The sequence below is a fragment of the Plectropomus leopardus genome, chromosome 15, assembly GCF_026936395.1.
Source record: "Plectropomus leopardus strain MGB_pleo_1.0 chromosome 15, ASM2693639v1, whole genome shotgun sequence".
NCBI classification, from domain to species: domain Eukaryota; kingdom Metazoa; phylum Chordata; class Actinopteri; order Perciformes; family Serranidae; genus Plectropomus; species Plectropomus leopardus.
In genome coordinates this window covers 16888561-16912532 of record NC_142190.1, presented here as the reverse complement: position 1 = coordinate 16912532, position 23972 = coordinate 16888561, and the positions used below count along the sequence as shown (strand labels likewise).

Below are 23972 nucleotides of genomic sequence, written 5' to 3'. Positions count from 1 at the left end.
TGTCATTAATTTATGCTTTAAAAAAACATTGATGTAGAAGTATAGTGGCAAATCTGTGTTCTCATGTAGAAATTATTAAATCTCATTCATTTTTACATAAGGACAGGGACATTTATCATAAAAGCCCAACGTGACATATATGTAACTTTTCAAATCTCTGACTCTATGGATAGTACTTCAATAAAATTTGTTTTATTTTATATCCCCCATAATTTCCCTTGAAGGAGAAATGGTACCAGGTTAAGACAGTTTACAGTTGGTCAGTGGAGTGAATTTTTGTACGAAATCACATGCAAGTATAACCACACTGTGCAATTTGAATTTGCAGCTGCAAGCAAATTCATTTATTGCTGCTTTTCCATTGTTATTACTTGATTTCTATCTAAATTTTCACTAATGTAGATGCTAGTGTAACTCATTTGACACTGACGTCACACTTAAATACAAAATAAGCACTGCAGTATGTATGAATACAGCCACAGAATAAATATCTAGAAACTAAATCTGAAAGAAACATTAACAACCCCAGCTGCAACTGGTGAACATTTAGCTTTAATTCTGCAGAATCTTGTCAATTCACCAAAACATCTGAAAGAATACTTAAGGCTGTAGATAGACTTAAATGATACAAAAATCTGGTCAACAAAGATGAAATTAAGGAATTAAGTTAGTATACTAAAATACAAAATATAAAATTTCATACTTAAAAAAATTATACCTTATCAAATGCTGTGTATTTATTTACAATGTCAATAAAACACCTCAAAATGAATACAGTTCAGGATTGAGCCTTTAAGAAACTCTCATAAATAAGAAGTTCAGATATGAACAAAGTAGTCTCATTTCACATTAAAGTTTTTTTTGACTTAATCATTTGATTTTCCTGTTAAAATGCTAAAATGTCTTCCAATATTCTGTCCTAACAAAAAATAATCAATTGAACAAAGTAATTTGATACAGACGCTCACCAAGATGGTCAAGGAAATAGTTCAGCTTCGACTCATGAAATGAGGACAGTCACCGGTGCCCCGAAGCAGACCAGCTTGCCTATACGTATTTTATGTATTTCTGAAATAAGGTAAAAAAAAATTAGTCATGGTTTGGTACACAGGTGCTTTGTGATGAAAAAAATACAACATTCTGAAAATGGTGAAAACATGACTTAAAACTATGTACAATACTGGATTCAATTATTTCCAACATTCAAAAAGTAAGTAAGCTGGGGAAGCAGAGCGAGGCCTCACAGCTGGGCTCGTTTTCACCAGCAGGTATCAGTTGTAACTTCTATGCTGCAATGTAAACCGCTGACCTGCTTGTGGAGCTTGTTTTGAAATTTTTCACATTTTTGTAGGGGCTCTGCAGGGAGAGGCATTAAATAAGAATAAACCCAACTCTGCTGTTTTAATGGCGACCTCATCCTGTGCTGATCTGCCCCAGGGCTCCTGCTGCTGAACTGGAGATCTAAAATATTAGCCAAGTTCAGTCTTGTCCTGGGGAATTACCGGACCGCCACAGTAAGTGCTCACAATCACATTTCGAGCCATACAACCAAAACCCAATCACTAAAATTGGCTTTAAAAGCTCCAGTACCCTCAATGGGATTAGCAATCATCCAAACAGCGCACAGTGAGGAGATGAACTAGCAAGTCCAAAGTCAAAGGCCATTTGCTTTTTCTCTTGTTCCCTGTCATCATCTCCATCATCTCCATGGGAAGATTTTTCTATTTCTGGATGATAAAAAGAGGAGATTCTGAAGCTATGGCAGTGCAGTTCAGAGTAATAAAGCAAGGGCTAAAAAGCCTTATAGCTCAATATAAACTCATTCATATATTTGAATTTCTCTAAAATCCTCCAGTTTTTTTCACCCGCACACATTCTAGGTTAATTTCCACATCTTCTCTGCTAATCTAATAACAACTGGAACCACAGTGGAATTCATCTCTATTTTTTTTTGTGTGTGTTTTTTTTCCAGTGCAATCCATGGGTTTCTCCTTCGATCCTGTGTTATATCCCAATGATGCTGCTTGGTCCAGTTTCAATTTCCCAGTCCATTCGAGCCTCATTAACAATGGTCTAGTCCAGTATGATATATGATCAATTAGAGCCACCTCAGTCCTGTGCAGTCAAATCAAGTCCTCTAGTGTCCCATTTGGTCAACTTGAGTCCAGGATTGTCCACTTAAAGTCTTTTTTTCTTGGCTCTGGACTATAAAAACTCCACATAGTTTTCTGGTATCAATCCTGTGCGGCCGTCCAGGGTCCCCTCCAGCCAACCGGGTTCCCTGGAGGCATGAACTGGGGGGAGAGGAAGAAACATTAAAATTGTTTAAATTTCTCAAGATAGAGGGAAAAATATCCATAGAAATGTGACACTTTAACATATGGATGAACACATGAACACAGGCAAATGTACAGATAATATAAGAGAGAAAGAGTGGCGGGATGGCGTTGAAGCAACACGCCAATAACTGAGAACAGAGCAGTCAACAATTTCACATGTTCCTCATTATCAAAGTGTTTCATATCTAAATGTTTTCAACAGGCATCTCTGGCAGGGACATCACACAGCAATAGCTGCTAATAAGTGAGCATGCTAGATGAGAGATGAGGTGTTTCCAACAGCATCAACTATTTTCCTCAACTGTAAATGATGGTGAGGTGAGTGGTGATTAGCCTTGCTTTGTTTACTTTATATCTAACTATTAAGTGTATTTAAAATGTAGTTATATTTACTTGCTTTTGTGAAATTGTTGCAACTTAAAAATGACAAGTTTAATTACATCAATCTTTATACGTTTTAGCAACTTCAGTAAATCAAGTTTACTGTGCTATATATCTGTAATCTGCTGGTTGCATAATAGTCAATCATATTTGTGTTTTCTTAAACATGTTAAAACAGAACTTGCAGTTCTCCTCACTTCAGCTTTTGCAAGATCCTCTTTGTGATGATCAAGTTAAATCAGACTAACTTGGTTTACTGAAGTTGCTAACACTTAGGTAATTACACATCATTTTTAAGTTGCAACAACTTGACAAAATTAAGGAAATTCAGCTCATTTCTAAGTAAAGTTAACAATTAGATATAAAGTAAACATAAATTAAGATTAATAGTTATATTTACTTCCTTTCAAGGCAATCAGTTTCCAAGATTATTTTCATTAAGATCAAAGTATCAGAGTTTACAATGTGCTGAATTAATATTTTGGTAAAAGGTGTTAAATATTATTAAAAGCTGTGGTTTGCTGTTGAGGATTCTACTAAATTAAGTCCAGCATTGTTAAATTGCTAGGATGTGGCATTCATGCCACTTGTCCTTGTCCTCTTAGCACTGTTTTTGTACAGTGTAGGTGCTTTGTTTTTTCAGCAAATGCTGGTCCATGTTGACTGTTTATCAGAAAAGTGCATAAACACCACTGTATAGTCTAACATGAATGGTGTGCCAAAGAAGCCATGGACAGTCTAATCTTCATGAACCTCTCAGGTTTAATGCACTTTTGTTTTGATTTTGGAAGAATATGGTATGTTATACAACTTTAACATTCCTCAAACCATTAAAGCTGCAAGCAGCGATGATTGGGCCCTCACAACAACAGATATGTTGTGAACTGGTGAACGCCACCTATAGCAGTCGTTCATTCTGTAAAAATCGGATAATGCACGCAGAGAGATTGGACCCTGGAGTGTGATAGTTCACGTGATTTAGTACTTCCAGCGCCCACTGGATGGCACTGGAGGGCACATAAGTTTCACATTATCTTGGTGTACATCATTCGTAGGCCAAACCATGAAAATTTCATGTAAACTATCACATTAATTAATATATATATACATACATACATATATATGTGTATATATATATATATATATATATATACATACATACATATATATGTGTATATATACACACAGTATATAACATATACCTATTTGGAATGTTGAGTTTGAACTTTACCCAGGGTAGGTAAGTTTTACAGGCCGCTTCCCAGAGAAGAGTCTGAAGAACAACTTCAAACACACAACAAGGAGAAAGTTGTGTGTTTTTTACTGTTTAAGTGCTCATTGCAAAGTACATCATCATTGACTTATATCAGCAGAGCAGACAGATATATCAGCTGATATTTTATTTTATTTATGCCATAAAAGTCAAAAGTCACCTGTCCCAGCTAAGACTTGAACCAGCAACCTCAGTGAGACTTTCACAGAAATGAATGGCCGCTTTAACTGGAGTTCACCGGTGCCCTGACATATGGGTGGGGTGCAAGGGCCCTTTCATTGCTGCTTGCGGCTTTCATTATTATTTTCATGCCAAATGAATCACATTTTTGGAGTTTTACCTATAACTATGAAATTCGATACATTTATGTATCATGCCCTGATGCACGAAAAAGCCAGTTAAACCCACCCGCCCAAACCCAACAAGAAGTTGGCTATTTTGAATTTTGTGCAAATTTTGGGCGTTTTTGGGCATCGTACCTTTGCGAACTTGTCCTACCGGATTGGTCCAATCGGCTACAAATTTGGTGTGTCCAATCTTAATTCCTTGGTGATGAAAACTTGCCAAAACAAAAGTTTTCCCGTGGTGCGACACAGAATTTTGATGTTAACCAACTTTGGTGTACATTGTCCGATCTGCCTGAAACCTCATAGATTTCAGACATCTGCATGACAATATTAACTAATTGTAATAGTGCCACCTACTGGCAACCGGAAGTAAGCCTTGAGGGACAATTATCATTGGATTTATATGATATTTAAATGCTTTGGTCTACAAATTATGTAAACCAAGATGATATGGAATTTGTGTCACTTCCACAGCCAACTAGTGGCCATTGGAAGTACTACACCATGTGAAATAGCTCACTCAAGGGTCCAAACTCTCTGCGTGCATTTTCCGACATTCACATAAATGAACGATGGCTTTAGCTGGAATCCCACCAGGACCCCAACATATGTGGAGATGCGTGGCCCTTTCATTGCTGTTTGCAGCTTTAATTATCCTTAAATTTGTGAATATATGGTCTTCATTAGGAGAGTTGAGCCAAAGAAAACTATGGGGAGATAGATGTGATTTATAGTTTTGGGCTTGAGGTTGTGGTGGCTGAAATTAGGCTAGAGAGGGCCCAGAGACTTTCAAAATCCCTACATGGAGGGGAAAAAGACAGAAGGGAATCTATTGGAAAAATAGGGGGGAAAAAAAAACTTGTGTCTGTGTTATGTGTTTGTGTGTGTATGCAGGGTTACTTTCATATATTTACCTGTTGCTATTTTTGTTTTTTTGCCTAAAACAAAGAAAATTACTCAGCAGATCTGAAAGATATTAAGTACTTGGCTACATGCAAAATCAATGCATAACTGCATCTGTTCGACTCCAGTCTGCTTTCCAGCCTCTAATATTCTCAGGAGAAGTGTGCAGTAAAAGCGAGTGCACATCCAAGCTTATTTTAAAGCCAGGTGTTGGATTAAAATTTACAAACAAATAATATGGATTCAAGCACTTAGTAAGTAACTGTAAAATGTCAACTAAACATCCAGCGTACCCTACGACTTTCCTCGCACATGACCACCACACTTCACTAAAGGAAAAAAACTTTGAGAAATGAAAGGAACGTCCACAATAAAAAAAAGGTAATCAAGGGAAAATGGTGTTTCAGTTATAATTTCTGGGCTAAATCCCTTCACTACTTGGATAAATTCAAACATATTTTAGGCCCCAAAGATGAAATCCAACACCACAGCTAAATGAAGTCCAGCGAACTCCCAAGGCTGACTTTTCATTTTGACAGTTATTGTTTGTTTTTTTCAAATACCAACCCACATTCTTTCCTTTTTCCTCTCTGCTCACAATTCCAGAGCCTGACTCACCGTTCTCAAAGATGGTACCAGCGATGAAGGACAGCTCAGAGTTATGCTCTGCTTTGCAGGCATATAGTGCTCGAGCCTTCCTGCCCGCAATACTGAAGAGAATGAGAGAGTGAGACAGAAAGGTCATTCAGGGAAGAAAAAAAAGGCAGTTTTCAGTTTGAAACAATTCTTAATTTAGACCACTCAAACCATAGATAGGTCGTTAGTTTACAAAACTGTTTTTTAAGTACCAAGTGGCTGTATTTACAAATGACAAATGATGTTCCACCATGAGTCAAACTTTGAGGATGTGATCTTTTTTGCAGTTATGGATTTACAGTTCTGATGTTTGCCCTTGTAATGCACACATAATGCCCATATACTGGCCATTTAAGGACACAATAAAGACTAATTTTTGTTACACCACATTTGTTTACATTCCTACAACTTTCACAGAATGAGGGTTTGCTGCAGAATCTGCAAAGTGCCATGTTTAGGGTAGTGGTGGAAGGAAAGGATGGGGATTAGAGGGTACAAACCAGTATCAAGAAACTAGCAAGAAGTTTTGGGTGACCCTAAAAGCCTGCTTAATGATGAACTGAAGCCATCCTCGACATAATCCCTCCCCCACTATATAAAAGGAAGAACAAGCTGTGACACAACAGACTCTGGTTAGCAGCTAACTCAGCAGCACAAAGCAAACACGTCCCCCAAGCCAAAAAGCAAGCTGCCGTGCAGCTACAGACTGTTAGCAGTTTAACTGATAACAATCCACCCCTGGTGGAAGAACAAGACCCCCTTGCCTGGTGACGGACTCTCATTTTGCAGTTAATAGCAGCTAATTTTGGCACAAAGCATGCACTCAAAGCAGTGAGCAGAAACTGCCAGCAGACAGGGTAGCCAATCTGGTTAAAATGAATAAAAGGTATGTTAGTGATGAATATTATGCTTGTGTTTATATGATTGTGGCATTTAACAGACTTGTTAATGCATTTATTAGACTGAAAGAGCTAAGGGGGCTTTTAGAATTAAATAAACTCACAGCTCACACAGGGGGATGAATGAAACGCCAATATATAATTTAATGCTACAAGCTCAAACCAGAGAATACTGCTCTTTGTTTCATGATTTTGAAATTTAATTTCATATACATGGCATTGGGGCTTTTATTGCCTGTATTTGATAGGACAGGTTAAGCATGGAAGGGGGAGAGAGGGGGGATGATGTGCAGCAAAGGGCTGTGAGTTCGACTCCAACCCAGCCAGGACATAGCTTTTGTACATGGGGCACCTGCTCCACCAGGTGACCTACTGGGCAACAACATGGCAGTTTTTTTAAAACCATTCATATTTGGCTGGGTAGTTCAAAAACAAATTGTGTGTGGTGTGCAAGACTCATAACACATATTTATTTTTGCTTTACCTGGACTTTAAGAGCTTTTTTTTAAATTACTTAACTTGCTGTTCTTCAGGAATTCAAAGGCAAGTGGCAACAGTAAAAATACCTGATATGATGAATTTTGAAGAGCTACTTATGGTAATAATAATAAAAATAAAAATAATAATAGTAATAATAAAAATAAAAATAGTAATAATGCTAACATAATGGTATGTTAGCATATTTCTAACAGAATTCATATAATTTACTGAATGATGCTTGATGAGTGCTTGAATCATATTGTCAGCACTACCAACAGTGAGAAGTAGAGCTTTTTACATGTAAAATAAACAAATGTTCTTTTTTTTCCCCTTTCCTGTCTTCTCTCTCTGCCTCGCAGACGGTCACACACCTTTGCTGCTAAGAAAGAGTTTCCCATCACTGCGACAGTCTTTTAATGCTTGCCTGTGATTCATGACAAGCTGTGATTAAACCATTATACAAACAATGTCAACCAACCTGACAGGGGAGGAGTCACTGGAGGCGGAGGATGTTGGCTGAGGACTTGATGGGGCTGAGAACATTGGCCAGGAGGGCGAACGTGGTGACGTGGGGCTGGGAGACATTGCGCTGATGAACACATACACACAAAACGTGCAATTAATAGCACTGGCAGTTTTATACCGATTAAAAACTATATTATCATCAGCTGTGACCTGTTACCTGGTTGGTATGCTGCCACGACTCTTTGGGTTCAGCCTGGAAACACAAGACGAAACAAAAACCAGGATGAAGTAATCCATCCTAATGAATAAGCTATAAGGTTGAGTACTAAAATGCTCCTGGATTTGTATAAACAAAGGAAAGCTTTTTTAACCAGCCTGATATTAATTTGGACATTAAGTCTCCAGAGAGATCATATTACTGAGGGGGTTTCCCTCACACTGTCCTCTGGCTGAGGTCTATTTGCATTAGCTATCCAGCACATAAGGAACACATGACAAGTCCGTAGAGAAGACCTCCCAGCTTGCTTCTCTAAAGAAAAAAAAGTTAAAATAAAACCCAAATAATTTAGCTGCAAGGAGAAACTTATTCCTTAATAGCTCTCAATGGGTGATGTGAGCTGCTTTACTGTGCTACAGCCTTGACTACACTAACAACCGTAAATGAAGACTAATAGCCATGATAAAAAAAACCAGTACATTCAACAGATGAGGGATTTAGCTGACCTCACTTTAGATACACTCCTTGGCCCCGACATGATTCTGGTACCTGCATAATATATGAACTAATTGCTGCATTTCACAGTTTGTAAAAAGCGAGGACAGGTAACATCAATATGAAAGAACTAACTAATTTAAAGTTGGTTCATCTACCAACTGTAGTTACACATAGTTGCAGTGGGAGTGTATATCCACTAGAGCTGCAACAATAATCAATTAGTTATCAACTATTCAATCAATCCCCAACTAATCTGATACTTGAGCAATCAGTTTGAGTAATTTCTAAGAAAAACAAAGTCATAATTGTCCAATTCCAGCTTTTTTAATGTGAATATTTTCTACTCTTGTTTACTCTTCTATTACAGTAAACTAAAAATTTTTGGGTTGTGGAGAAAACATTTGAAGACGTTGTCTTTGGGCTTTCTAAACAAGCGGCATCCTCCCAAGCTGAAAAATAAACCCAACAGGGAAGTGTCAAAAACAGCACTTCTTTAAACAGCCACTTGAGGCTGGCTCTAAAACCGAGTCAATCCCCATAGACCTCAGTATTAAAATGCTCAGTGTTACAGCAGAACTACACAAGTTTACAACCTGGTACAAAAAATCCTTTTGGTCTCTATAGCTACTTTCCCCATTCATGAAAACTGTACAGAGGATGAATTTTTACATATTTTTTTAATATATAAATTTGATTAAGGCAAAAAGTTTTGAAAATTCTGGCTTAACGTCCAGCCTCGTGCAAATTTGGTCATTTCTGGTTCCAAAAATTCAAGATGGCGCAGGCCGGAACGCCAAACTCAAGGCTTCAAAATGCAAGTCCATTAACCATTAGGTGATGTCCCAATAGCTACGTCCATTTTACAGTTTATGTTTGGGAAACACTGATCAATATACATTTTATTGACCCCAAAACAAACTGATTAATCAAGAAAACAATGAAAAGATTAATTGATAATGAAAACCTATTTTTATTTCCAAATGGTCGGACAATAATCCACTCTTCCATCTAAGCAAGCCGTGTGCCTTCATCAATCCATGCGTCATTCAAGCCATCTGATCTCACCCAGCAAGATGCCAAACACACACACACACACACACACACACACACACACACACACACACACACACACACCCACACACACACACACACACACACACACACACACACACACACACACACACACACACACGTTGGATATTTCAAGTCTCAGTTTCTCTCTCAGAGATGACATGCAGGTCGCTATCCATCAAAGGCTGCCCTTAAGGATGAATCATGGTCTAGACTTGGTGAAAGACACAGAGAGAGAGAGGCATGTTGAAGATTCGAACAAGGAAACAGAGAGGCGTAATAAAGCAAGAAATCAAGTAAAAATGTGTCAAATTATGTAAAGGCTCGACTGGGTTTTCTAACAGGCTTTGAGATTATTTCTTTTGAGTTAATATCTTCCGTGATCATGCAGCCTTCGCAGAAAAATCAGTCATGAACAGAAACAAGGCCAACAGAGTCATGAGGACACCACTCAGCCAGGCTGCTGTGCATCACAACTGACTATGTGTGTTTCAGGCTAAAATGAGATTTTATGCTGCCTCCTCTTCTCCATTATCACACAGCCCAATGCGAACTGAACATAACACTGAAAAAGCCTTAAAGGCTGGATTCACTCATTGTTCCATCTACAGTACATCAACTGATGCTGCCACTTGTCTGATTCTAATAAAATTTAAGCAAGTGACAATAACAACTTTCTGTTAGAGATCTTGCAGGCCTCCTTGCTCATGAACTGAACTGCAAAGATAATCTTCCTTTATTGTTTAAAGGCTGGAAAACTACTTCTTGAGCCTTCTTCCCCTCATTCGTTCAGGATATATGATGTGAAATCAAGAGGGTTCCAAGCTGATTAGTCTATTGAGTTTAAATTACACTCAGTGCACTCTGACTGCTCCTATAATAACTGACATTTTATTGCAGCGACTGAGATAAATGGTACTATTGAAGTTAATAATGATGTTCACATCATGCTTTATTCAAGTTAAGGTGTGGAATAGACAATCTCTCCTAGAGCCCTATATTACCACACCCCACTGCTAGATGCAAGCCCACATTATTCCACTGACGTGCAAGTTGTGGAAAGAAAATTAATTTTGGCAAAGTTTTCTGGGCTTTTAAAAAAAAACGTCTCAGCATTTTTGTTTGAAATGATGCACATATCCAAAAGCTGCAAGAATAAATAGAAAGTGTAAAATTATGAATTATGTTGCCCTAAACTAGGGATGCACCAATTTATCAGCTGAACATCGGTGTCGGCTAATATTCGCCTTGCTGAATACCATCAGCCTAACTGCAGATAAGATTGCATTCAATGATGGCATTGGCAGATGCTTTAACACTGTGTCACATCAATATTCTGCAGTCTAAAAATTCAAAACTAACGGTTCTCCCAGACACAATATAAAACATGTTGGAGACATGTTTGATGTTATGACTCAAGAAAAAAATAGAAATCCTCAATTTGATAAACGTAATTTATAATATTAAATGAGTCTTTTTTTAAAAAAAAAATTAAATCAATTTTCTTTAATGAATAAATGTAAATGTTGGTGCTATTAGATTGCTGATAGACCATTACATTAATGCAGGTGCACACATGAAGAGCAAACAGTTTTGATGATGACTAAACACCCACAAATATAAATTGAAGCAAAGTATTGTATTGGTAGGTAAAAATATGTAGTACATTTTGAAAATGGTCACTACTATCTGTTTCAATAATTTTCTATTTTTGGATTTCACAGCAATCTTAAGTTATTGGCAATGTTTGGATCAGACGAGCCAGACCTGATCTTTATCTGCAACTGATTTAAATAAATGAATAGACATGCAAAAAAAAGACAACATTTAAAACACTTAAATGCTTATTTAGACTCTGAAGGTAAACTTTAAGTTTTGAAGCTTCAAACTATTTCGTACAGTCATAAACTGCCTTCATGTGATAATTATTTGCAGCTCACTACATGAATCCTTTCACATTAAACACAGTCATCCATTGTTAACATAAAAATACTGATTTAAGCAGCTTTAAGGTATATTGTTTGAAAATAAATGAAGTCTTCTGCAGCAAAGGCAGAATAATATTATTATATTTGCCTGCAGTGTCACACAGTTCACTCCCTATCGCATTTAGGTGAGTCAGGACATTAGTGCTTTTTTTTTATTTCCTATCTACCTCTCGGTACATAAAATCAACTTAATCACAGCAGAGCCCTTTTAATAGCACAGACTTTCCCTTTTTTTGATGAGGTAAAAATGTGGTTGCCATGGTGACACTACTATATCCGAAGGCTAGACTTGGGATCATCATCCACTTCAATAACCACCATTAATACCATCACTCGTTCAATAAAAAAAAGAGGAGAAGTGATGAATGTACATGCTGTAAGGAGTCCATTGGCTGATGCCAACAATGCACTCCAGCAGATAATATTGGCGATAACTGCAGTGACGTTTCAAGTTTCCAACATAGACATAGACAGAGTGATGGCTTTGAGATGGATTTAAGGTGGAAAGTTCAATCTTGACTTTGGAAACAGCAATTGTCAAAAGTGTTTCACCATGTGGTCTATTCAGTGGCTGTTTTGGAGCTTTGCAACATATCAAACGGATGATGGATGTTTGCAATGACAGCATTTTTGGACGGGATATCAACATTATAAAGTGACTTTGTAAATTTCCAAAATTTTGGATTGAGATTCTCAATAAATTGATTTTTTTTGACTGAGTGTTAAGCAGATGGTGCTCTGACTGATATCCCAAATGGATTGGAAACAGAACAGGAAATAAAATCAATTTTAATTCAGTGATACATTGCGAAACTGACCCGTTTTTTTCTTTTCCCCTTGACAGATCTCAATATTGGAACATGAGCTGTGGTAATAACTAGCCAGATGAGGCATGCTGTTTAGTATAAATAAGACTAAATAAACAAGCTCAATAAAACATATTAAAGCATTTTTTCCAGTGTAGATTCAACTTATCTGTCTGAACAACTTTCTCTATACAGTTCTGGTCAGTATCTTGTGTTCATTTTTTTTGGGAGATTGCTTTGTAATGTAGACCTAAAACTCGAAGGAAAATCCAGTAAAAAGTTGTGGTTGTGTTCATTCTTTATTTATTAAGCTGTCAGTCTGAGTGACTGTTTCAACGATCTACCTTCTCTCTTCATTTGTCACTCACTGCTTGTCTGTCAGCTCGCACTCTAATCTGCTTCCTCTGTTTCAATTTCTTTCCACCCTATCTATCTCCCTCCAACCCATTCTTCTTCTCACTACTCCTCCAGCAGAGCTGTTGGAAGAGACGAGATGGGATGATTTCCAGCTGACAATCAAGATATTTTGATAGAATATATAAATCAATAGAGTTTTCTTGTCTGAATTTCCCCCCTTTTTTCAGATAAGACTCACACATTTACTGGCATGGAGCACAAAAAAATGATAAACATTACAGGTGACAAAGTGAATGATTTTGTTTCAGGTGGATATTGTCCCCCATCACACTCACAGCATATTTGACAGCTAATTTAATTAAACCTATCCCTCATTTCTCAACACTTCTCCCTAACAGGCCATCAATTCACTGTGCTACAATGCACCCACACACTCAGTGCAAAACAAACACACATATAGAGTCACACACTTCCATCTCATTAAAAGTGAATGCAAAGACACGTGAGAGCTGCCAACACTGACATTAGGTATGTAAAATTTATAGACATGTAAGCAATTGACCTTTTCACAACCTTGACACTAAAAACAATAATCTCAAACTAAAGTGAAACAATATGTTCACCACCAATATGACATCAATTAATCTGTTTTTACTGCTGACATAAGCATACACTAAAAGCAAAATTTATTAAATACTGCTGCACTGAAACAACAGCATATGCATGTTTCCCTGTTGATTACATCTCTTACGGTGCATAATGAGGGAAGGGAAAGCATAGTTTTTTAACCAACCTAACTTGTTCAACCTCCTGCCTGTCCTCTGTATTGCTGTAGTTCACGGCATCTTGCTTTCATTGTAAAAATCTTAAGATAATGTCAGTGTTGCTTCTGTGACAACAGGAGAAACTAAAATTTATGATGCTCATTACGGAAATATTTCTGAGAGCTGTTCGCACCCTTGTGTTTTTTCTGGAGTCCAAACTTGATATTTGCAGGTCGTGCAGGTCACCCAGATTTATTTTGCAAAGTGCCTTTGAGCAGTACTCGATACATTCCTACTTAAAGAACCCTCCTTAGGTTATAAGCTTAAACTGTATTTGTCACCTTAAAAGGACATTTTATATTTATATGAATGATACGCTATAAACCACTATCTCATCGTTTTACTGTACATCTGAACTCTTTAACCCTGAGCTCCTGAAATGATTTACCACAATGGCAGCAAGAACTAGGCCTTTTTTTCCTTCTGAGGCTGCACAAAATATTGTTTGGGTTTTTTTTAATTTAATTTTATTTTTTTAATTACCATCAGGATGTCAATATGCATGATAAACACATCATTAAAGACAACAATGAATAAAACTATGCTGTGGGTGCTCTTTTGTCTGATAGGTGCCATGCTGTTAACTTTCTGGCCAATCAGACAGAGCTCTCACTGCTAAGTAAGGTCTGATTGGTCAGACTGAGGGGCTAGAGTTGTGCTGCCATATTACTCATTTAAAATAGTTAAAGGAAAGTGTGAATGCCAGAGAGCAACTAATAGTATGTTGACCATATCTGACAATATTTTAGATAGAGGAGAAGCTACGTGGCACAAGCACAGGTCATGTACAAATTTGAATCAAGAGCTGAGTACACTCACATATGTCTGTTTATCGCATAAAAAACTGTAATCACGATATTCAGCATAATGGCATATTGCCCTCATTCTTACTGTCCCCTGCTTCCCAGTTTAAAACAGGCTGAAATCTTACTTCATGTTTAACTGTAATGTCCATTTCCACAGAGCTTATTCAATTAGTACAACAGTCATGTCAAACTCATCACTTGGCTGCTCTGAATTTTTCTTCTCTAACAGAAATATTGTTTTCATTCACAAATTAATTCAAGTCTTTTTTCTGATTTTCCCAGTCAATGAATGGAACACAAGACCTGCAGATTTTTTATATTAAAAGTCTTCTAGCCTACTCATTACTGGTGGGATTTTAATGCAGTAAATCACCAGTAAAGTGTTGACTTTCATTAGCGGAAGCTTGACGTTAATTGGGAAAAAACAGAAAAATGTAAAAAGATTTCAAAACAGCAAAGTGGTGAGATTGGCCTTTGAGAATTCACAGCAAAAGATGTTTTATACTCATTCAATTGGAAAATAAGGCTTACTCACCTCTTGATTAATTTGTCTGCTTACTGATTATCATTTTGACTGTTTATGGTGAGTTTTCATCATCATTATCTCCTATACAGATCGAGCTGTAACACACTGCCACACTCATAACTGTGCAGCTTGAGTTGGTGGTCGGCATTACAGGTTCTTACAACAGATTAATTCTGTTTTCAGTGTTTTAGACGAGAAGGCAAGCCGCTAGTGAAGGCAGAGAACAGAAAAGGTCAGAGGGAGGAAGTCTACCCAGAACATTGTCTGATCTTAATGCCTTGGGCAAAATCAAAAATACCAAGTGTTATCAGGGTTTCAGCCTTATAAAACCATTTCAAAACTAAAGTGAATCCCTCATGAGCGACTGCCAGTGCTCGGTGTAATATCTGAAGATCAAAGAGCATGACAGAGAGACGTATTTTGTCTGTATAGTGCTGAAGGCAAAAATAGAGGAATAATAAATAAAATGGGAATGAGAGAAAATATCAAGAAACAGCTCATCAGTAAAGCCTCCAGACGCAGAGCCAAGCCATGTAACCTAATGAGTGGCACTGCGTGTGTGTGTGTGTCTGTAAATGGGTGTTAGCTGTGGGGAGGAAATATTTCTATGGCAGGTTTTGTACAAACTTTCTAGTAACAATGGGGATTATTTTCAGCTTTTCACCGTGGCGTGTGGTTTTTTTCTTTTTTTGTGGAGGTAATTCAATTTTCCAGCTCTCTTTCTCTTTCTTTCACTCTATTCTCTCTCCATCCAATGCTCGCTCCTCACTTCTCTTTTGCTTTTTCTCTCAAATGCCAAACAGACAGGAGGAATAAATAAAAAATCACTGACTTTCCTCCAGGGACACAAGGAAGACAGAAAGAGACATTTTGCCATTTATTCTTTCACCTTAGTAGATCAAGTCCAAGTCCACGGGGTTAGCAGTCATATTAATCACATATGCTAGTGTAGAGTGTGTTACAGAGTCAGAGGCCAGACAGTAAACTTCTACTCACTTGCGCACTCGCCACATTTGCCAATAGGCCTTTGTTTTTCTTTCTTATGAACTTTTTTTTCCCTGCATTACTAGAAATAGTTATACTCATGTGATCTGCATGTGAGAGAACTTTAAAGAGAAATTATGAAAGAGGTGCAGGTCCTCCAGGCATTTCCCACCTGAACACAAACCAGAGTAGATGAACATAACCCCGGAAATGTATTTGAGGTACCAAAGCTGAAAATAACATCAGCCTCAGGGAGATGTGAGGTTTTTGAAGACCCAGTTGTTAACCTCTGTCCTTTGGACCCCTGCACTGTCTGTGATGAGGGTGCAGGCTGGCTTTTCTTGGAAATCCATACAGTTCAGGGAGACTGAAAATGGTCGAGCCTAGATTTGAGTCAAGCTCTCCAGACAGTCTCTGTTTACTGATTGTTGAAAACTGGAGACATTTTATGCTTTAAAAGGGCTTCAGTAAATCGAAATTTGAGCAGCTATTGTAAAAACATAAGCTACTTGTTCAAAAGAAAACTATCAATCATTGACTTTGCATGTAAAATAGGTTTTGTTGCAGTGATACTCTAAGTGTTACTGCTTGAAATGATGTGTTTGAACTGTATGATTTCAGCTGATGTTTCAGTTCCTGAACTTTATAAGAGCCTTTAAGGTACCTTGACACTATGACATTTGGAGTCTGGGCCGGGACTGCCTGCACACAGCTCTCATTTCTGATGTTACAAGCAAACATGGAGTGGCTGAGCCAAAGTGGCGGCTAGCTGCGCTAGCAGCGTTAAGCGTTAATACGTTAGGAATGTAACCGACATTGTAACTGTCTCACGAGTGCAGTGCAAAGCGGCAATGATAAACTAGCCAGTGGTACATGAAAGAAACAAAGAACAAAGAAGCTCAGATTACAGCAGACACAGAGGAGGTGTAACTTCATTATCTGCTCAGGACATTATTACACTATATTTACATAGCAAATAGTTGCTTGCTGCAATAATAGTGTTCAAACTCTCATATATAGAACCTTTTATGAAATCAGTTTTCATTAAAGGTTCTATATATGAGAGTAGTTTCTATTGATCTTGACCTCAGATTCCTTCAAACTTGAACTCAACCCCCCATCAAAAGTGATACTGAGGCTCTATATCCTTATTATAATATCTTTAGAAAACTCATACAGCACACTGGTCCAAATATGACTTTTTATCGATGGAATGCGGTGAAAAAAATAATTGTGGTTCATGTCAAACTAAATCTAATTTGTTATGGCACAGTGTTTCTGTTAGTGTGAGCGTTTCTTCAAAACACAAAACATGAGGTTAGATCTGTTTCTTATAATTTGTGATGAGCTGAAAAGCCCCAGATTTTTTTTCTTTCATCCCATTTATCTTATTTTCTTATTCCTTGCATGATTAGATTGAATGGGTAAATTAGAACAACTTACATAATGTACAGCAAATCAAAGAGCCACATATAATCTATTTATCGTTAAGTTAGAAGTCTAGAGGACAGCACGGCCACTGTGCACAGACAAAATATCTGTTTGACCAGTTCTTTTTACAGGGACAAATTTTATTATCTTAAACTCCCATCCATCTCAACTGCCATTTCAAGATCATTTTACTGAGTCTCCTGGCTTCAAATATTTTACAATAACTATTTTAGTACAATGCTGAGATACATTTTTTCTCAGTAGATGCACACAGGCAGGTGTCTAGTTTTTGTTTGACCTATCATGCATTATTGTGATGCTCATATAAAACCTTTCATGTTCATTTCATTATCATTACCTGCAGACTTAAGCAGCAAGAGTGAGTAGCAGAATGCATATTTATCTACATAAGAGTCTGGCTTATTACATCGAACAACATCAGAAGTAATACTTAATCAATTAGATGTTTGGTCTATAAAATGCCAAACAGTGGAACATATTGATCAGTGTTTCCCAAAGCCCAAGATGACATCCTTGAATGTCTTGTTTTGTCCACATACTGTTACTGTCATAGAGGAAACTAAGAAAATTATCACATTTAAGAAGCTGGAATCTGAGAATTTTCGACTTTTCTTCTTAAAAAATTCCAACGGATTAAACAATTATCAAGTTAGCTGGCCATTATTTTAACAGCTGACGACTAATGGATTGATTAACCATTTAATTTTAGCAGCTCTACAATGGAAAGCAGCATGAAGGCCAGCGAAAATGTTATGGGTTTTCTCCACCTTTATCTATACTACTTCTTTAATCTCTTTCAAACTCCATGCCAACAAATATGGAATGATGTTCGCGTGCTGCTTGGACACAGACAAATGGAATTTGCAGCAATGTGTCCTTGCATTGCAGGAGAAAATGGGCAAAAATGAGCTCATCCACACATGTGTCATTTTGCCATAGGAGCTTGAGCTGACAAATACCTGTGGATACTAGAGTCATTTGTCCCGAGAATGAAGGCTGATTGTGACCTTTCACACTAAAGACAAAAGCCAGATGTTAGTGGGTGTGTTGGGGTTCTTTGTCCCTTGGGAAAGGGGCCTAAGAAGATGCACACTTTTGAGACCAATGCTTTAAAAACGACAGGTTGATACAATCTTGAGAATTTCATCGGATCTTTCTAGGCCTTGACAGCTCTTTTGAGATATGCATTTCACTGACTACTCCAGCTACACAGCTTTGGCAATACATTTTCTTTCCACCTTAGCCTGTAGTGTTTTCATTGTGGTTGGCTGCTGAAAGACTTAATATCACTCAGCAGCACTGTCATTTAATCTAAAATAAAATGTGTCCACACTAAGCTATGAGACTTTGGACCACACATTGCCCTTTTCCTGTTAAAGGCATTAAAATTAAATTTATCCTAGTGCAAAGGGTGTAAAGACTTCCATCTGAGAAATTGCAAGATGCTAACGACTAATAAAACACTTGACAGCACTCTATCCCACACAACCGTAACCTTAAGAGGAGAAAAGGCACACAAAAAAAAATTGGATAGAAGATTGTGAACATATCATTTCATGCATCATTAGGTGCCTCATCAGGACCAACAGGTTGTTCACTTCAGTCACTGAATTTCTCTTTAGTGTGACTCATTTGTTCTCTATGTTCTTGAATATCTCTTTTCATGGCTCTACTGTTTTTTTTTTTGTCTTTTTCTCTTCCCTCTTCATATCGCCAACAAGCAGTTTTAGATGCTTTCTCTCCCTCTCTTTCTTATTTTTGCATAACATGCTAAGATAGACCCTACCCTTAGTTCAAGAAATGTTAAAAAAAAAATCAATATTTCAATATTTAGAGCATGTGCTTTTGTTGCCTCAATAAAAAGCAAAGTAGAGAGTAGGAGAGGACTTTTATCTTCATAAAATTTAAGACATTTCCAACATAAATTGGTGCAGAAAAATTAACCCAAGGGCAGGAAATCAGGTGATTAATGCTCATAATATTTTGGAAGAGGACCCCCAAACGGGGGGGGTGCTCAACCCAATTTGGCACACATGGCCTCCTCCATTGTACACAAACCAAGTAGCCAACAGTTTGCAAGGTTGTGGGGTAGGTTGTGGTGGGAAGGAGAAACACACATTACTTATGAACATTTTGAAAGACCTGGATATCAACGGGTTTTTGGATAAGCGCAAGTATTAAGCATTTATTAGGAGGTACATCGTTGAGGTGTAAAACCTCAATCTAAGTAAGAACATCTGCATTTAAATAGGAATATTAGTGTAAAATTCATTTTCATTAGCCATGTAAACAGCTTATTGAAAATACTGTCTTTTTTGAAATAAGGGCAAAAACCAGAGTTGCCACCTACATTAAGAACTCTGCACGCATATATAAAGATATGTTCACTTCTACAAAGCAAATGACTTGAGTTTATTGCTGCAAGTGTGGTGGATGTTCAAACATGTTGCTTAAATTGATCACGTCAGTCAGATTATGGACTGATGCCCTCATCAGTGAAAGAGCAAACGACCCAAGGGGTATCCCATGAGTGGACAGACACACAGAGCAATGAGGAGAAATAAATACCAGACACAGAATTCTTGGCTAGAGGTGAGTGCATAAATAAAAGTTGGGTGTTACAACCTTCTGTGAATGAAAGATTAAAAGAATGAGTATGGGTGGGGGTTAAGGGGAGATGGAGTAGAAGTGGCAGTGGGGAGACAGAGGGAGAAAAGTAATCAGAGGGGATGTGCAATCGTTTTAGTGACAGACTGCACTTGAAGGATTCTTCGGTCAATAAGTGTGATGACTGGTAGTTTGTATCTTCCCTTGATCAAACAAGGTGTATATCAACATCCACGTGGCTTGTAGAAAAAAAAAACATGAAAGATGCATGATGACAGACTCTGTGTGTTTGTGTGTGTGTGTGTGTGTGTGTGTGTGTGTGTGTGTTCAGCCCCATGTTGCTGTGAATTCCATATGCAGGCGTGTGTTTACACCTGTTAATAACTTCATCCTGACTGTGGTGCTTTTTCAGACCAGTGAAAATATTTTTTGTTTTAAGTTGGTCTTTGGTTTTGGCTGTGTGAACTGCTGTTGAGACAGAGAAAGCCTGAAAGGGGGGGAACACTGTGTAAGGTAATCCAAAACATATGCCAAGTACCTGCTACATAATATATTTGTGTGCGCATGCATGTGAATGGTATTTTGTGTACTCATTTTAATTTTAAATTTCCCTAACTCAGAAGAAGTAGACTCAGTCTTCTATTGTTGGTACAATTGAAGTTCAGTTGCTTTTGAAAAAAGTTTCCCCGATGCTTTTGGGGTTTAAACCAACAACCTGCCTGTCATAAGACTTGATCTCCTAGCTCTTAGCTGCTACGTATGCATGTGTGCGTGCTGACATGTATGCATATGTGCTTGTGCATTCCTGTAAATTTCCGTGTGTGCTTGAAAAAAATGGGTGTGTACATTCTTGAACCTATGTGTTTGTGACTGTATTAGAAGTTCATGTTTGCATGTGTACATGTTTGTCTCTTTGTGAATACAAATGGGTCCAAACACCTGAAAATCCTTCACCTCTCACTCAAAAACATCTGCGAAAGTGTAAATCTATTTTTGCTTTTGTTGAGATTTCCCTTTGTGTTGTTTCTCTGTTGTCTTTTTCATCTTCACATATGCATCTTTCTTGATGTTGTATGTATGTCCATCCGAAAGTGTTTCCTCCAACACTAAAACACCTTTTCACTTCAACTTACAGTAACAATGGATAGCTCAGAAAATATTACAGGCAATAGAACATTTAAAATATGGGAAAATATGAAAAGGAGATCTCTTAAAGTTGTTAACTAACTCAAAAATGGTTGAACTGCAGTGACTCTGAAATGCAAGTAGTAGTTTTAAAATCGGGCTTTCACTGTTTTTCATTTAAAAATAAAAAACTGTAAATAACAGGGTCTGCAGCAGGTAGGTTACCACAAAGGTTAAATGCTGCTTCAGATTCTGAGAAATCACTCACAGTGAGCTGGGCCGGATTTGCCGGGTGTCCTGCTCTCCGTCGTTGCTGGTCAGGCTGTGTCTCGGGGTTCGACCTTGGCTGCTGCTGCTGCTACTGCTGCTGCTGTTACAGTTGGTTGAGGAGGAAACCGGCTGCTGCAGCTCGGTGACTGTGGCATTGACAAGACTGTTCTTCTTTTCACCTACAAGAATAAAGAAAAATGTAGATAGTCTTTTGTGTTTTCAGCCAGAGAGTGCTGTCGATGTTTTCTCTAAGTAGCCACTTTCATAGTGACATGCGCCTACAAGAGAACTTTCGGTGACCAGTGTGAACTCAACAAAAGGAGGTGGCTACAGGTCTTTTTCTCTTTCAAAGCCAAATTAAATGATAAAACCCAGCAACAGGGGGGAGAAAAACAACTTATCAAGAATTATGACTATTTTAATCAGGGGATAACTGGGTGGTTCAGCTCACCTTTCTGGGAATGTGTTGGTGTGTGGAAGAGTGTGAGAGGCCTCTCGCTGCAGGACGGAGCTTTACTCTCTGCACTTCTCCTCCTGGACAGGTTGAGCTGCATGTTGGTCGGACCGCCTGCAGAAGTCGGCACATCCCTGAATATCTGCACAAACAAAACAGTCAAGTGTGAGTACAACTAAAGAAACAAAATATAAATTTACAAAAAGAAAATGCCAGTGAAAAGCTGAAAATGTATATATGTTTTGTCCATTGAACAACATGTGTCCGACATGTTTTTGCTGCTGTCAAGACATTCATAGTCTCGTATGTAAATGCAGGGAAATGTGGCTTATCCCATTTAAGACAGATATAGTGATCACAATGTTGTGCTTAAATGTTAAAACCTTTACATCAATGCAACAATATGCAAGGTTGTGATTTGACAGAAAAACAATTCTTGAAGAATATCTATATCTTATATTAATTCCTGAATTCATGGTAGTGAATTGCAACCTTTTTCTTTTTTTTGTGTCTTTTTCTGCTTAACACAGTGACAAAGCTACTTGTCGAAAAGTTGTGTTACATATATAATTACATATGGAGAAACTTAACAACGGGGGACATTGTGTGCTTCCGTTGTGGCACTTATTGTGACTGAAATGTATTTCTACTTGTTGTAGCACTATTATGCAAGATGCACAAAACACCATGCTGTGATAAAAGTATACTGCACACTGTGTGTTTTTTCACACCATCACTTACTTATCTCTTGATTTTTCAAACTTGATGTTTTTTCCTCTAATGCTGCTCTGCTTGTATTTTTTTTTCTTTCAGCTTAAGTAAAACATAATCATCCCCACATCCATTTAACTGTCAGCACCTTTTTCCTGCTTTTCAGCCATATCCACACCCATAGCTCCACTCAAGGCAGAAAGGGGAGGAATAACAGATTGGAGTGCTGGATAACCCATTTGAACATATTGGATTTTGTTGTTTTGGTTGCAAAAGAGCACAACAAAATGTAATGAGTGGGATCAAATGAAACCTTCAGATGTTTTAGTTCAGTACATGAGTGTATGAGAATGCTTGGGTAAATAAGGTTAATACTGTTTACACCTAAATGAAAACTTTTCATTTTATAAGACAATTATATATCCAAGGAGGGGGAAATAAAAAGCACTTTACACAAGCTACAGGCTGAAATCGGCAAACAGAATGCACAAAACGTCTGAAAAATGGAGCTAATAATCCTTTTGCTTGTGTAGAGAGGGCAGATATGTGAAGTGCGGAGCGTCATTATTCTACAGCGTCTACAGCAGGAGGCAGTGACACAAGGACTGTGATGAGATGTCTTTAAGGATTGAGAGCTGCTCTGTTGCAGCATGTATACTCCGTTTGTTTTGTTTTATTGCACTAGAGACAGCTGTTGTCTAGGCAGTCTGGATGAGGGACAGGTGTGTGTTTGTGTATGTGTGTGTGTATTTCAGTCTTTCAACACATTGGCAGGTGTCAGACATGTGCCATTTGTGTGTATGACCATTTGTTTGCTTTGTTGGCTGAACATACTCTGTGTGCATAATTCTAGGGTCAGAAACAGTCATGCTGATTTGTCTGTTGCCATGGTGACATCTGTAAGCAGCTTTGCCTATCAATAAGCTACTTGGATCTTAAGGAGATATGAAATTAGCTTTGAAGTGTACATATAGTATATTTATAGTTATGGTGTGTGTGTATGTGTGTGTGTGTGTGTGTGTGTGTGTGTGCGTGTGTGTGTGTGTCTGTGTGTGTGTGTGTGTGTGTGGCAGGTGCTCATTCAGATATAAAAAGTTACTTGAATTAATAGTTGTTTAATGCACAATTTAACAAATGTTTACCCCCTTGACAAAGCCAAGGGATTCATATAACTCTCAACTGACTCTGTTGCTTATGTGGTTCACTTGTACACATTCACACTTGCACCCTCTTACCCTCTCATGGTGCTCTATGAGGATCTCGACTACAATGTTCTGGAACTTGATGTCCATGATGGCTGCCACCGTCTCCTCCTGCGGGCGGAGCAGAGTTGGCCCGAAGACCACGCCCAGATTGGCGATGGTCATCAGGTTCTGCTGATGGTGACTGGCCACACTGTTGAGGTGGGGAAAAGTGAGAGGAGGAGAGTTAGTGAGTACCATTTGTATCACCGTCGGTAGGCTAAACAAAAGAAACACCTCTCTAAAATTTGGGACCCCTTTCTCTCCTACATTAAGTCTCTACTTCAATAGACATTTTATCTGATTACTACC

At 38.0% G+C, this 23972-nt stretch overlaps 1 protein-coding gene across 8 annotated transcripts in view; it reads right to left on the bottom strand.

Annotated features, from left to right (window-relative positions):
• Positions 1–310: 310 nt before the first annotated feature.
• The window catches only part of LOC121952187 (rho GTPase-activating protein 26-like), a 99500-nt gene continuing 75838 nt past the window's right edge, over positions 311–23972 (bottom strand). For all 8 annotated transcript variants that reach the window (XM_088088046.1, XM_042498712.2, XM_088088049.1 and 5 more), the window contains exons 19-25: positions 23655–23814; positions 21706–21850; positions 21253–21433; positions 7941–7976; positions 7737–7847; positions 5862–5953; positions 311–2294 (exon numbers count right to left, since the gene is read on the bottom strand). In XM_088088046.1, the coding sequence (XP_087944172.1) occupies positions 2206–2294; positions 5862–5953; positions 7737–7847; positions 7941–7976; positions 21253–21433; positions 21706–21850; positions 23655–23814 (814 nt within the window). In that variant the 3' untranslated portion in view covers positions 311–2205. The remainder of the gene's footprint in view (positions 2295–5861; positions 5954–7736; positions 7848–7940; positions 7977–21252; positions 21434–21705; positions 21851–23654; positions 23815–23972) is intronic.